The following is a 14,168-nucleotide window of genomic DNA, read 5'->3' on the forward strand; positions in this document are numbered from 1 at the left end:
GCCAGTCTGGTCTACAAGAGCTAGTTCCAGGACAGGCTCTAAAACTACAGTGAAACCCTGTCTCAAAAAACAAACAAAAAGCCGGCGGTGGTGGCGCACGCCTTTAAACCCAGCACTCGGGAGGCAGAGGCAGGCAGATCTCTGTGAGTTCGAGGCCAGCCTGGTCTACAAGAGCTAGTTCCAGGACAGGAACCAAAAGCTACAGAGAAACCCTGTCTCGAAAAATAAAAAAAAAAAAAAAAAAAAAAAAAATCAGTCATTTATGCTAAATCAGTGTTTTATTTTTTATTTTATGTCTTTGTGTGTATAGATCAGAGGACAAGTTTGTGATTTGGTTCTGTTCTTCCGAGGGCTCCAGGGCCACGTGCAGATGGGTAGACTTGGTGGCAGACTCTTTTATGCACTATCTTAGTATTTCTGCTGCTGTGATGAAACACCATCAACAAATGCATCTTAAGGAAGAAAGGGCAGGAACTTTCCTCTTAAAACTCTCAGGTCACACTCCATCACTGAGGGAAGTCAGGACAGAAACCCTAGAGATGAGAGCAAAACTGTGGAGGAAGCTGCTTATTGCCTTGATCCGCATGGTTTACTCAACCTGCTTTCTTATTTTTTTCTTTTCATTTATTTATCTTTATTTTATGTGCATTGGTGTGAAGGTGTCAGATCCCCAGGAACTGGATTATCAGAGAGTTGTGAACTTCCATGTGGGTGCTGGGTGTGGGTGCTGGGAATTGAACCCGGGTCCTCTGGAAGAGCAGTCAGTGCTCTTAACCGCTGAGCCATTTCTCCAGCCCTTTCCTTTTTCCTTTCTTTCCTTTTTCCTTTTTTTTCTTTTCTTTTCATTTCTTTTCTTTTCCTTTTTTCCCCCAATTTCTTTATTATGTATACAGTATTCTGCCTGACGACCAGAAGAGGGCACCTGATCTGTTACAGATGTTTGTGAGCCACCATGTGGTTGCTGGGAATTGAACTCAGGACCTCTGGAAGAGCAGCCGGTGCTCAACTTCTGAGCCATCTCTCCAGCCCCTCAGCCTGCTTTCTTACACATCTCAGGATGACCTGCCCAAGGCTACATCACTGTCATATCAATCAGGAGAATGCTTCACAGACTTACTGATAGGCCAGTCTGATGGGGTCATTTTCTCAGTTGAGGTCTCTCTTTCCAAATGATTCTAGTTGTGTCAAAATGACAAACGGCAACAAAAAACTAGCCAGCATAGCCATCTCAGTGGCCACTAAAATCAGTGTTTTCTTTAAAAATAATAATAAGTAAATAACTACACCACAACAGCAGTTTTCCCTCCTATCCACCATCCCATCTGCCCTTCCCTAGATATAATTTTTTAATGAGTGAAAATTACATTTTATCTAAGTTTTAAAGTTTTAGAGTCTCAGCAGTTAAGAGCACTTGCTGCTCTTGAAGAGGACCCAGGTTGGGTTCTTAGCATCCGCATGATGACTTAGAACTGTCTTAATTCCAGTTCCAGGAAATCTGATGCCCTCTTCTCGCCAGGGATATTGCACGCATAAGGTACACATACATATATATAGGCAAAACACTCATACATAGGATAGAAGATAATTTTAAAAAAAAAATATTTATGGGCTGGAGAGATGGCTCAGTGGTTAAGATCATTGCCTGCTCTTCCAAAGGTCCTGAGTTCAATTCCCGGCAACCACATGGTGGCTCACAACCATCTGTAATGATGTCTGGTACCCTCTTCTGGCCTACATACAGACAGAATATTGTATATATAATAAATAATTTAAAAAAATATTTATTAGGTATAGAATGTCCTGTCTGCATTGATGCCTGCAGGCCAGAAGAGGGCACCAGATCTCATCACAGATGGCTGTGAGCCTGTGGTTGCTGGGAATTGAACTCAGGACCTCTGAAGAGCAGTCAATGCTCTTAAACTCTGAGCCATCTCTCCAGCCCCCTAGAAAATCTTTAAAAGAATTTTTTTTAAGTAGTTGTATACAATTGCTTTATACTTGACTACTGAGAATGCTCTGGGCATTTAAATTTACTATGATCTGAGTTAACCTTTTCTTTGTTCAGTGGCTATTGAATGTCTGCTCATCCATCTTTAACACTAGTAACATTATCATAAAATGTGTGCACTTGATCCTAAATGGAACTAAAAGTATGTATGAATTACCCGTAGTACATATTTTTGGGGCATAAAGCTCAATAGTAAGAGACTTACCTAACATGTACAGGGTCCTGGATTCGATCTCCAGTAACACACACACACAAAAGATAAACATCTTGATGGGTGTTTGAAGTTGCCAGGGAGGTGTAGAAAGCCATGTTTGTTCATTTTCACCAATATATCTGAAAAATTTATTCTTTCCTTTTGTTCTGTGCCTCAGAAAGCCTGATGCAATTGCTCCCACATTGGGGCAGGTTATTTGTTGCAGCCATGATCTGTATTCCCAGGCCATGGTCACTCATATTTGACTCAAGAATAAACTGTTCAAGTTCTAAATCAAGTATGGGACTAGGGAGATGGCTTAGTAGATAAAGTGCTTGCCATACGAGTATGAGGGCCAGAATTTAGATCCCCAGATCAGAAGTCAGGTGAGTGTGATGGTCTGCCTGTAATCTCAGCATATGGAGACAAGGAATCCCAGAGCAAGCTGGCTAACTGCTAACGGAGGTCTCGGTACAAGTCTGAGATTCTACCACAATATATAAGGTGGAGAGCAAAAGAGCAATAGAGGAAGACACCAGAGATGAGCTGCTAGCCTCCATACTCACAGGTATGTGTACACCAGTGCACATGTATGCACATACACCACACATGTGTATACATGCACAGCAAAAGTGGAAATAAAGATGAATCAAGTGTTGTGGGGCTGGAGAGATGGTTCAACAGTCAAGAGCACTGACTGTTCTTCCAGAGGACCTGGGTTCAATTCCCAGCACTGAAATGGCAGCTCACAATTGTCTGTTTAACTCCAGCTCCAGGGGATCCAATATCCTTACAGAGATATACATGCAGACAAAGCATCAGTGCACTTAAGATAAAAATACATAGATCATTTTTTAAAAATATTTATTTATTATGTATACAGTATTCTGTCTGTGTTTATGCCTGCAGGCCAGAAGAGGGCACCCGACCGCATTACAGATGGTTTTGAGCCACCATGTGGTTGCTGGGGATTGAACTCAGGACCTTTGGAAGAGCGGGCAATGCTCTTAACCTCTGAGCCATCTCTCCAACCCCCATAGATCATTTTTTTAAAAAGGCTCAAGTGTTAACCACTTTTTCCTGCTATTACTCTTTATCTTCTCTCTGACCAGATGTTAGAAGCCTAGACATCTTAGTCAGTCTTGCAAATGTTAAAAAGGAAAGTCAGTGTATCGTAAATAATGCATTTCCATGACCAGTGTAAAGAGCACAGAATTTCAGTGCTCTATATTTGGGACATAAGAAATCACAAACTATATTTGAAATATAGCATATCAAACTATAGTATATGCTTTGGTTCTCTGTGTACATAAAAAGTAGCAGTATCGTAATCTTTTCTTAAATATTTTTTGCTCTTAACAGAATATGAGATATGTGCATGTATTTTAAGAACTTATAAATCTATCTTTTTTGAAAAAGTACCAAGAGGGAATATTCCTGAAGTTGAAATCTTGCCATAATAACATTTGAAGCAATAGTCTCTGGTAGCTTATGAATGAAAATGACATTACTAGCCCCCTGGTTTTTTCCCTGATTAAATTTCAAGAAATAGTTATTGTACAGAGTTAAAGTTTAAGTTGTTTAAAGTTCATATATAGTATATATTTCTATAAATAGCCATCTTGCAATATGAAAATTTAAAAGTAGATATGTTAAGCTCCAGACAAGCCTAGAGAAGCAATGGCTAATCAAAGGATAAAGTGGGGACGGATGTCCTAGACCGGTGCTAGGTAGACAGGCTCAGCTGTAAAGTGAGAAAGAGAAAACTGTGTTGCTCATACAAAATGCCATGGAGCTGACAGGGCAGAGCACGAGGGCTTTAGTGATAGGACTGGTCGTATAGTTGGGGAAAGGCTTGAAATAGGCGAGCATCACAAGGAGGTATTTTAAGAACATCATTTTGGCAGAGTTTTTTTTTACTTGTAATTTTAATTCTGTTAATCTATCCACTAAATTATCCAAAGAGGGCACCTTTGGGGTTCCTTCACTTCTTTCAAACAACCCAGACTAATGCTTTTTTCTCTTTAGGTGAGATGGGCAGACCTAGAAGAAAAGAAGGATGCAGATAGGAAAAGGGCCATAGGTTTTGTGGTCGGACAGACTGATTGGGAGAAGATCACAGATGAAAGTGGTCACCTGGCTGAAAAAGCCCTCAATCGAACCAAATATATATGAGACTTAGTTTTTGACTGGAGCATTATTCCTCTAAGGTAAGGGTACCCAGCCATATAAATAGCCTGTTGTGTGATTACCTCAAAAGTATTGAGGACAGCATGCTTTACTAAAAGTCATTTTTCTAGTTCTGAACAAGTAAGTATGTACTAGCACTAACATTTGCAATAAAGAATGTTAGAAAAAAAGCAGGTTTTTGTAAGCCTTGTAAAATACTTGAGAAAAACTTGGCTCCTCTGTTCTGGGGGAGGGTGAAGTTGTGCTAGAATGGATACTGAAGTTAACTGAATCTTCTGTGTCACCATTCCTGGAGTAACCCTGTTTTCTTTTCTTTCCAGGCGGTTCGCTTTGAGGTGACCTGAAGCCAAGGCCTCATGAAGCTTCTTGTGTTTCCACGTTTCAATTTTGTTTTGTTTCTACCACTTTTCGTTTTTAAAAGTTATCCAGTATCCCCAAGAAATTTTAGAATCTTGCTATACCCAAGCAAGATATGAATTTTTCTTAACTAATTTGGGGAGGGAGGGTTAGCTTAACTGTTGAAGTCAGGTGGGGATCCACTAGCGGATCCTAGCAGAGTATTCCTCCACTGTACGCTGTCACAGACTATCATCATTGCTTTGTGGCTGGGTTTGTTTTTTACTGTATGTAACTGGTAGCTGATTGTACTAGGATTAAAAACAATAAACTTTCACGATAAAGCCAATGAGATTCATAGGCTGTACAGCATTGGCCCTTTTCTCTTATTTTCTTAAATTTGTTTTTATTGCTATTTAAGTGCAGTGTCCTGATTACCTGCTTGCTGAACACTCCCAACCTCTTTACCATTGAATAATTAGCACAGCTGTTTGTAGTGCATTGTAAAACTCTGAGGTCAGTAATAATCAAAATATTCAGCTTTGCTTTATAGCTGGTTTGTTTTTCTTCATGTCTTAGAGACTAGCAGAGATCAAGTCTAAATATCCATCAGTTCCTTGGGGCATGTCTCTTCTGTGACATTTTTGTATAGGGAGAGAAGGGGTGATAAGTTGTTATCTCTTTATTTTTCCTCTTTGTGCTACTTTATATTTGTTTTTTGTTTTGTTTTTCTTTAGCTGGTTTTGAATACAGGTGAACAAAACTGCTGTGTGCCACAGAACTCAAGCCGATGCCTTACATTGAACTTGATTTGTTGCTTTTTAAGTCAGGATCGAGGAGGATACATGGAAGTGTACAGCTCTCTGGCAAGCAACCTTTGAACCTGCTAGCTTTTCAGGTTCTTGCCAGATTGCTCATTATTAAAAAGCTTGGTCTTCTGCATAGACTTTCATCTCTTATGGATACTCCCCACCAGAACCAGAAGCAGAGCTAAAACCCAGATAGCATTCTTCTTTAAATATAGAAAGCGGGCTTTTTTCCTTTCTTTAGTCTGAAAATTAAAAAGTCATTTCTATTATGAAGGAAGATAGAGATGAACTTCCTTCTTCAAAAACCGCTTCTAGTTTGTAAGTCAGTTCAACAACTTGTGAACATGTTCACTGAAGACCTCAGCATTGTGTCATGTTCGGAAATCTCATTTTTTGACCAACATTAAATACCGTGCCTAGAGGTAATATTTCATTACGGTTTAGAAGTATCACTTTGGATTCAGTAATGGTTTTATGAGACTAAAGGCACCAATGGAAACCGCAACAACTTCCTGTACTTTAATACCTTACCTTTCTTGAAATTCTGAATGTTTAAGTGTTAAAGAACCGAGTTCATTAATTAACAAGTTAATACTCAATGTATAATTTGCTTCATTAAATAATTTCCACTGTTTTTAGTGTTTAATAAGCTATCTTGGTGGTTAAGGCCTGTAACATTTCTACATACTGATCTGTATCAGCTACCTTTGTTATACTGGAAAAAAGATAGTGAGCAAGATAATCAAATAGAATTGTTGTTTGTACAGACTTACTTACCACTTTTTAGAGCAGACCGCTTTCCCACCTCCCCCTACACCTGGTCTTTTCTCACCAAAGCAAGACTTGTAAAGTATGTTCCCTGCTTGAGAAGAAAACAAGCCTCTTTATTCTTCAGTTACTCTTAACCTTTCTGTAGCATTTGAAACACCCGTGAAATGAATGAGTCCATGAATTACGGACCTTGTAAGCAGTGCATTCTGTCTTGTCCTAGCAGGAGCTGGAGGGAGAATTAGCGCAGCCATCGGGGAACATGGAGCCGCCTGGTTCAGGAACCAGGTATAACAAATGACTTCTATGTAAAGAGAATCATGAAAAGATAAAGAGCCAGAAGGCAGTAACAGAGATACCTCTTAATATTTGATTCTGCTAGGCCAATAGGAAACTATTAAGAAATCCTTACGCTTTTGTTACCACCAGAAGCAAACAAATAGAAACTCCACCAGTGGTATTTTGGGAAAATTTGGGATGGGTAAACAATTTTATTTTTAGTAAGATAAATCAAATTATAGTACCAAATCTAGCATTCATGCATTTGCTAGTATTTTTCAGCTTTATTAATATGCTGTTTTTCTTATTTCAGAAAGCAATTGGGTATGCTTTTGCATTTTATTAGTTTTATTTTAATGCATTGTGGCTTCTTGTATCTTAATACAAAGTAGTCTCATGTTAGAAAATCTTTCAGGTATTTTAAGCCATCTGTAACATTTTTCATTTCAGGAATTCAGGTCTACTTGAAAACTTCTCTACAAGGAACTTGGTAAATGAGGTATAGAATTTCTCATTTGTGAATCATTTATTGAAAGTTAAATTGGAATATTTTTAATATTATAGTGGATTCTTGAAGCAGTCATAAAATACTAGCAGTAAACAGCAGCTGGTCTTTTTACTTTCCTTCTCTTATTCTGAAATGGTGGGGATCAGTCCCAGAGCCTTATGTGTGATGGATAAGTGGTTAACCAACCGAGCTATATTCTCAGCCCATAAAATTTCATTTAGACCCATACAATTTCTAACATTTGCTTTTGATTCAGATATTAGTGAATAATCTAGAAGAGGTTATTAAATTTTCTGGCTGGATTTATTTCTCTTGTGGCAGGAATAGCAAGTCAAGCAGACACCATCCCGTCCAGAGTTGAGCTATACATTTCTAATTGCATTGACTTAATTTTCCACTTCGGTGTCCTTGGTTTGTGTTGTTTCACCCTGGTAACTGCAACTTACAGATACCTGTTAGTGGGCATCTGGAGCCTGGCTTAATTGCCAGGACTGTAAAAGCAACAAAATCTCAGATACAAACAGACCACATAGCTGTTGCAGGTGGATTTTAGAATTTTAACTGAAGTGTCTGGCAAGGAGAATGATTCCTTGTTATTATATTGACAGGTTGTAATCCAAAGTACAGTTCCCCTCTGAGAATCTGTGTGATCTCAAATGACTCTTTAACCTGTCTGAGCGCCAATTTCCTCATATGTAGAAATTAAAATAATAAACACCTGGTAACATAATATGAATCATAGTAAAAGCATGCCTCAGAGTTGTTTAAGGGTTAAATCAGGATAGTACACGCTGCTGCTATCATAGTACCTGCCACATACTGAAAGTTACAAATCAGTAGTCTATTCCTTCTTATTCTCACACACTTTTGAACCTCAGGGTTTGGAACTGTCCTGAAGGTGGCGCTGCCACCTTATGTGCAGTCACCTGTTGGAGATGGAACTGAGCTGTATGAAGTAGCCCAGGCCATGGGGAGGTGGAAGGTGGTAGCCGCTGTCTTCAGGAACAACATGGAAACTTGAGAGGCTTGAGCAGAAGTTGATTAGATCCCCAACAAGGGTAGGAGTCATGCCAGAATGGAATTGCCAGACTACAGTCACAAGCAAAGCGTTACATATTCAAACAAAACCATGGTGTTTTTGTGACTATGTTATTACATTCACATGCTATAAAATTGAAAAAGGTCAAAAATGTCTATATTAAAGTTACTGCCATCTGTCCTCCTCAGATTACCACTGCTCCACTTGTAACTGGCATTAAAAGTTTGTTTGTTTTTTCTTTTTAAGAATAATTTGTGGGCTGGAGAGATGACTCAGTTGTAAAGAGCACTGACTGGTCTTCCAAAGCACCTAGGTTCAATTCCCATGCCCATACTGGCAGCTCATAACTGTCTGTAACTTCCAGGATCTGACACCCTCACACAGACATACATGCAGGCAAAACACCAATGCACATAAAATAAAAATAATTTTTTAAAAAGTAAAATAAAATTTTGTGGGTTGGCTGTAAATATTGATTTTGCTGATGGCCTTTGTGTATTCCTTAACAATCTTCCTTAGTGATCATTCAATTCATACATAAATATCTCTGTTGTCTCTCTTTAATTTTCCAAAGGTAACATTTTATTATAAAGGGTGTTTTCTGAAAGCTTTTGAAATGGTTTCAACTATATTAGTATTCTTTTCATGGCATTAAGCATATGGTACAGCTGTTATACAGTTTCATCATTTGTAGGTTTGAATAGACCCCTTCTGCATTTCTGATTCTAATTCTAAGCAACCATCATTCTGTTTCCTGTTTGTATAATATTGTCACTGAAAGGATGTTATACTTGTAAAATACATTATATAGTCCTTTGGGACTGGTGTTTAACTTTTGTCATTTGGCATAGTTCCTTTGAGACTCATTCAAATTGTCATGTATATTAGCTATCTGTTCCTTTTTGTTGCTAACTAGCATTGGATTCCTTTCTCTCTTGTGGCTGCATTGTTAGAAAATTTTACTTACCAAGTCTCTATTACTGGGTACTCCTGCTGTCTTTTGCTGTTAAAAATTATGTATTTCCTATATACTCAATCCCTCTGCCTTCCTGCACCTACCTAATTTCTTGCAATGAAGGAACAATATCAATGATATCTGTGCACAGACGTCCTCAAAAGGTGGCACTTATGCAAGCACAGCACAGTGGTGTACTGCTGTCAAGAAGTCATGATTATAATGAGGTGACAGCAGCAGACTTTCCTTCCTAGGAAATCCTTTATGATTGAATTGTGATAAAGCAACAGGGGTATACCATGGGGGACCAGAATGGCCAGAGACTCCTGATCCATACATGATTTGAGAGTTGAGACCTTGGGCCATGCACCTGTGTGTGCACCTACCTCAAGGAGTGAACCTGATCTCAGTTTTGTGGTTCATTGCTTTCACAGCTGACCCACAGTCACAAGCATCTGGGGCCCTGCTGCAGTGACGGATGGCCCTCGGCATGCCAGCAATACTTTGCTTTTGGGATTTCACAGGGAACCTGGCAATGTAATGCTTTTTTGATGTAGGTAAAGCTTACCCTTGAGTCTTCCACTTAAGAAATTGGAATATCCTGCCAAATATCCATCCATACTCTTGTTTTTGATGGTAAATCATAGATAGTAATAAAAAAATCTTAATATTGAGGAATAGAAACAGTCCCTCCCATTGTCATTTAAAGTCCCTCTCAGGTGTTGGTGAGATTCTACTTTCTGACTAGGAATGATACTTGTGAATTATTCTCCCTGCCCCTTCTTCCCTCCCTCTTCCTTGCCTTTCCCTCTCCCTCTTTTCCTCTTTCCCTTTTCTTAGGACCCTATGGCTTCATGAGAAAGACAAGGAACCTCAGAAGGATGAGTGCCGCCTCTCACTTCATCAAGAGGCGTAAGAGTCAGCAGAGTATGTTGGGTCCCTCTAAGTGCTTGCCAGAATTGTTGCAAGATTGCCACACATGAAAGATTTATAAGTGTTTTTTAGTTGATGTGCTAGAGTTGGGCAACATTTTATACCTTAAAATAGGTTGGGTGTTCTCTCATATTTTTTCTTTGACAGCATTTAGCTCAGTCTATAGCAGGGCAGAGCAGGGGATGCTTCTTGTGTACATGCGGGATCACAAACTCAGTAAGATTGACAGGCGACACCGGAGTGCACTGGACATCATGGTAGGTGTGGACAGAAGGGGACAGCACTTTCCAATCAGTGAAAATTGTGACTGGAGGAAAGTGAATCACACCAGTAACCTTAGCACTTAGGAGATGGAGTCAGGAAGACAGGAGCCCAGAGCTCCAGCCCTAGCTACCTAGACACCCTTAATTTTCTGTAATTCCCTACATGTATACGGTGTACCTTAATCATCCATATTCCCAGCCCCTCAGCCGCTCCACCCTACCTTCATGTCCTCTCTGTTGCTGCTGTTTTTATTGTTGTGTGACCCACCAACTCCAGTCCATGCTGCTTGCTGCAGTGTTGGACAGTCTTGTGGTTTGATCTTGTGCAGTTAACTGTAGCCCCTGCAAGTTCAGAAGTCTGTATTTAGTTTATTCTTTCAACAAAAACCTGTTTTCAATTGGCCATATGGGAATGTTCTCATGGGAAAATGCACTCTCATTTTTCTCCTTGAAACAGCAGAGACTGCTTTAGTTTTCTCACTTAGGGAGAGACATAAATACAAGTGTTGTCTCTTAGTTCTGCTGTGAGGAAAAGCCTCACCTGAGGCAGTTGATCCTCAGCCTATTGGGATCAGAGAGGTGGGGACTGGGCTCTTACAGAGTGTGTGTTAAACCAGCATTACCAGATAAAGATAAATGGAAATCTGTGTGCGTGTATGTGTTTCAAAATAAGGTTTCTCTGTGTAACAGCCCTGGCTGTTCTGGATCTCGATTTGAAGACCAGGCTGACCTTGAACTCACAGAGATCTGTCTGCCTCTGCTTCCTTGAATGCTGGGATTAAAGGTGTGTGCCACCATTGCCTGGCAGAAATCTAGATTTTTATGTGAAGTAGTTTTTTTTTCTCAGAATAATATGGAAACTGCTAGAAGCAAGAGAGATTACTCATATGGAGGTAATATACTACCTTGATAATCATGGGATTTCTGGTATCCTAAAGGATGGTGACAATTCTGAAAGTCAAGCACACTATTAGGAAAGGTTATGTCATAGACTTACATAGATAAATATATAATTGCTTTTTTCTTTTATTTTGGAAAAGCAGTTGTTTTTCTAGAACCAGTCAATATAGTACACTGATAGTGAATTTGCAACAGGCTAACCTTTGCCCAGGGCCCAGTTTCTGAAGATAGAGGGGGGAGCACTTAGCATGTTCTCTAGTATACCGCAGAGAGGGGAGCCAGCGAGATGCTCTTGGGCTCAGTGGAGAGTCTGAATGGCTGTAATGAGCTGGTGAATTTGATCAGGATATCTGCTCTAAACACCTTTTTCTGTTTCCACTGGGGAAGAGTGAGTGTTAATCAAGTTGCTTATTAGCACCTGTCACCATGAAGGTGGGTATAATTTGATGGTTTGTCCCTTAAAGTGTTTGGTCATTATTTTGGGGGATGGGGAAAGGGATGTATTTCTTTCTCTTTTTTTGTAAATTTATTTATTTATTAAGGATTTCTGCCTCCTCCCTGCCACCGCCTCCCATTTCCCTCCCCCTCCCCCGATCAAGTCCCTCTCCCTCATCAGCTTGAAGAGCAATCAGGGTTCCCTGACCTGTGGGAAGTCCAAGGACCGCCCACCTCCATCCAGGTTCAGTAAGTTGAGCATCCAAATTGCCCAGGCCCCCCCAAAGCCAGCACGTGTAGTAGGATCAAAAACCCATTGCCATTGTTCTTGAGTTCTCAGTAGTCCTCATTGTCCGCTATGTTCAGCAAGTCCGGTTTTATCCCATGCTTTTTCAGACCCAGGCCAGCTGGCCTTGGTGAATTCCCGATAGAACATCCCCATTGTCTCAGTGTGTGGGTGTACCCCTCGCGATCCTGAGTTCCTTGCTTGTGCTCCCTCTCCTTCTGCTCCTGATTTGGACCTTGATATTTCTGTCCAGTGCTCCAATGTGGGTCTCTGTCTTTGTCTCCTTTCATCACCTGATGAAGGTTAATATTCAGGAGGATGGGTATGTATTTATTTCATTATTAAAGTTAAGTATTACAGCCAAAATTTATCAATACTCACACTCCTCCTTAAGCTCAAATTAAATCTTAGAGGTATTAGTGATACCATTTGAAGGTTGATTTATTTTCCAAATGTTTTAAGGTACAAATGTATATGTACCTTAAGTATACAGTATTTTTAAAAAATGTGTGATAGCCCTTAACACATTCTGTACATCTACCATCTTGGATATACTTGGATTCCTGTGTATGTTTTTATTTTTTGTTTGCTTGGTTTTTTTGTTGTTTTTTTGGTTTTGCTTGTTTTTGGTTTGTTTGTTTGTTTGTTTGTTTTGAGAGAGAGACAGAGACTCTGACTGACTGACTCACTGTAGCCCTGGCTGTCTTAGAACTCACTGTATAGACCAGACTCTCAGGATTAAAGGTAAAGGGGTGTGACATCATACCCAGCCTTTGTGCTTGTATATTTTCATGTGTGCATGCATGTGTGCATTCTCCACACAATGCAGTTTTTACCTTTTGGTGAGTCATATCTTTGCAGATGCTTACCATGTGCTGCATGTGTTCTGTTGACTCTAAGTCCTGGGTCACAGGGAAGTAATTTCTCTTTTACTTCTTGGAATTATTTGTGTTTTAGAAAGAGTCCTAACAATGTTTGAGAATTCCCCCACCACCACCACACACACACAGTGGTGGCACCTATTTCTGGTCTCATTTGCTTAGAACATCTTTTTCTGTCTTTTTAACAATTTTTAAATTTTATTGTAAGTGTGAGGTGGGGGGGGTGTCTGAAGACAACCTGCGGGAATCTATTCTCCATCTTAGGATGATTCCTGGGAATCAAACTGAAGTTATCAAGCTTGACAACAGCACCTTTATCCGCTGAGATATCTCACCATCTCAGTTGTCTTGATACTTTAAAATACCAGCTTTGGGCTGAAGCTGTGGCGTAGCATATACAAATGTACAGTGCACTTGCAGGGGAGCTGAGTTGAGTTCCCAGCACCCACATCAGGCAGTTCTTATCTGCCTGTAACTCCAGCTCCAGGGAGCTTAAGAATTCTTCACACTCATACATAAGCCCATACTCTTAAATACACACATAACTGGGCATGGTGATGCACTCCTTTAGTCCCAGCACTTGGGAAGCAGAGGCAGGCGGATCTCTGTGAGTTCGAGGCCAGCCTGGTCTACTAGTTCCAGGACAGGAACCAAAAAGCTACGGAGAAACCCTGTCTCGAAAAATCAAAAAAAATTATAATAATAATTTTATTTGATGCCCTTATTTAATTCATATATATGATATTTAAATATTAAATATATTGATATAGGTAGATAAAATTGGTTCAGAATAGTAGCCATAATTCAAAATTAGTAGTCTTTTAAATAGGTGTTATGCCCCAATTATGGGAAAAAAAAGATGCCAGTTGAGAAGGTAATCTCATAATCAAAAGCTTTTCCCGATCATTCTTTCCTTCAGTCACAGATGAACTGTAGGTGCTATCAAAATGTAACATCATACCTCTTCAGTGTTAGTCTGATGCCGGAAACCATAGTTTTTATATGACTTTTAAATAGTGCTGATGATAATGAAGTCCACTGGTAGAGCATATTCTTTGCAAGTGTCAGGCTCTGGGTCCACCTCATGTAGTGAATTCTGTAACTCTTTTAATGGGGACTGTTCATTTATTAGACATTAGACTTTCTATTAAAGCATGCACTGCGCGATGGTGCCATATGCCTTTAATTCCAGCAGTCGGAAGGCAGGTGGATCTCTGTGAGTTTAAGGGCAGTCTGGTCTACAAAGTGAATTCCAGGGTAGCCAGGAATACACACAGAATACACAAGAGAAGCCCTGTCTCAAAAAAAAAAAATATGATGTGCTGAGAATTTTCTCTTTACTAGTCTTGGTGTGTTGGTTGGAAAGTCTCTGATAAATGAAGACC

At 39.8% G+C, this 14,168-nt stretch overlaps 1 protein-coding gene across 1 annotated transcript in view; it reads left to right on the forward strand.

Annotated features, from left to right (window-relative positions):
* Ylpm1 (YLP motif containing 1) overlaps positions 1-5,091 on the forward strand; it is a 78,963-nt gene extending 73,872 nt beyond the window's left edge. Inside the window, exons 20-21 of the mRNA XM_005343356.2 lie at positions 4,230-4,411; positions 4,712-5,091. Of these exons, the coding sequence (XP_005343413.1) occupies positions 4,230-4,376 (147 nt within the window). The 3' untranslated portion in view covers positions 4,377-4,411; positions 4,712-5,091. The remainder of the gene's footprint in view (positions 1-4,229; positions 4,412-4,711) is intronic.
* Positions 5,092-14,168: the final 9,077 nt, after the last annotated feature.

The sequence above is a fragment of the Microtus ochrogaster genome, chromosome 1 (genome assembly GCF_000317375.1).
Source record: "Microtus ochrogaster isolate Prairie Vole_2 chromosome 1, MicOch1.0, whole genome shotgun sequence".
NCBI lineage: Eukaryota > Metazoa > Chordata > Mammalia > Rodentia > Cricetidae > Microtus > Microtus ochrogaster.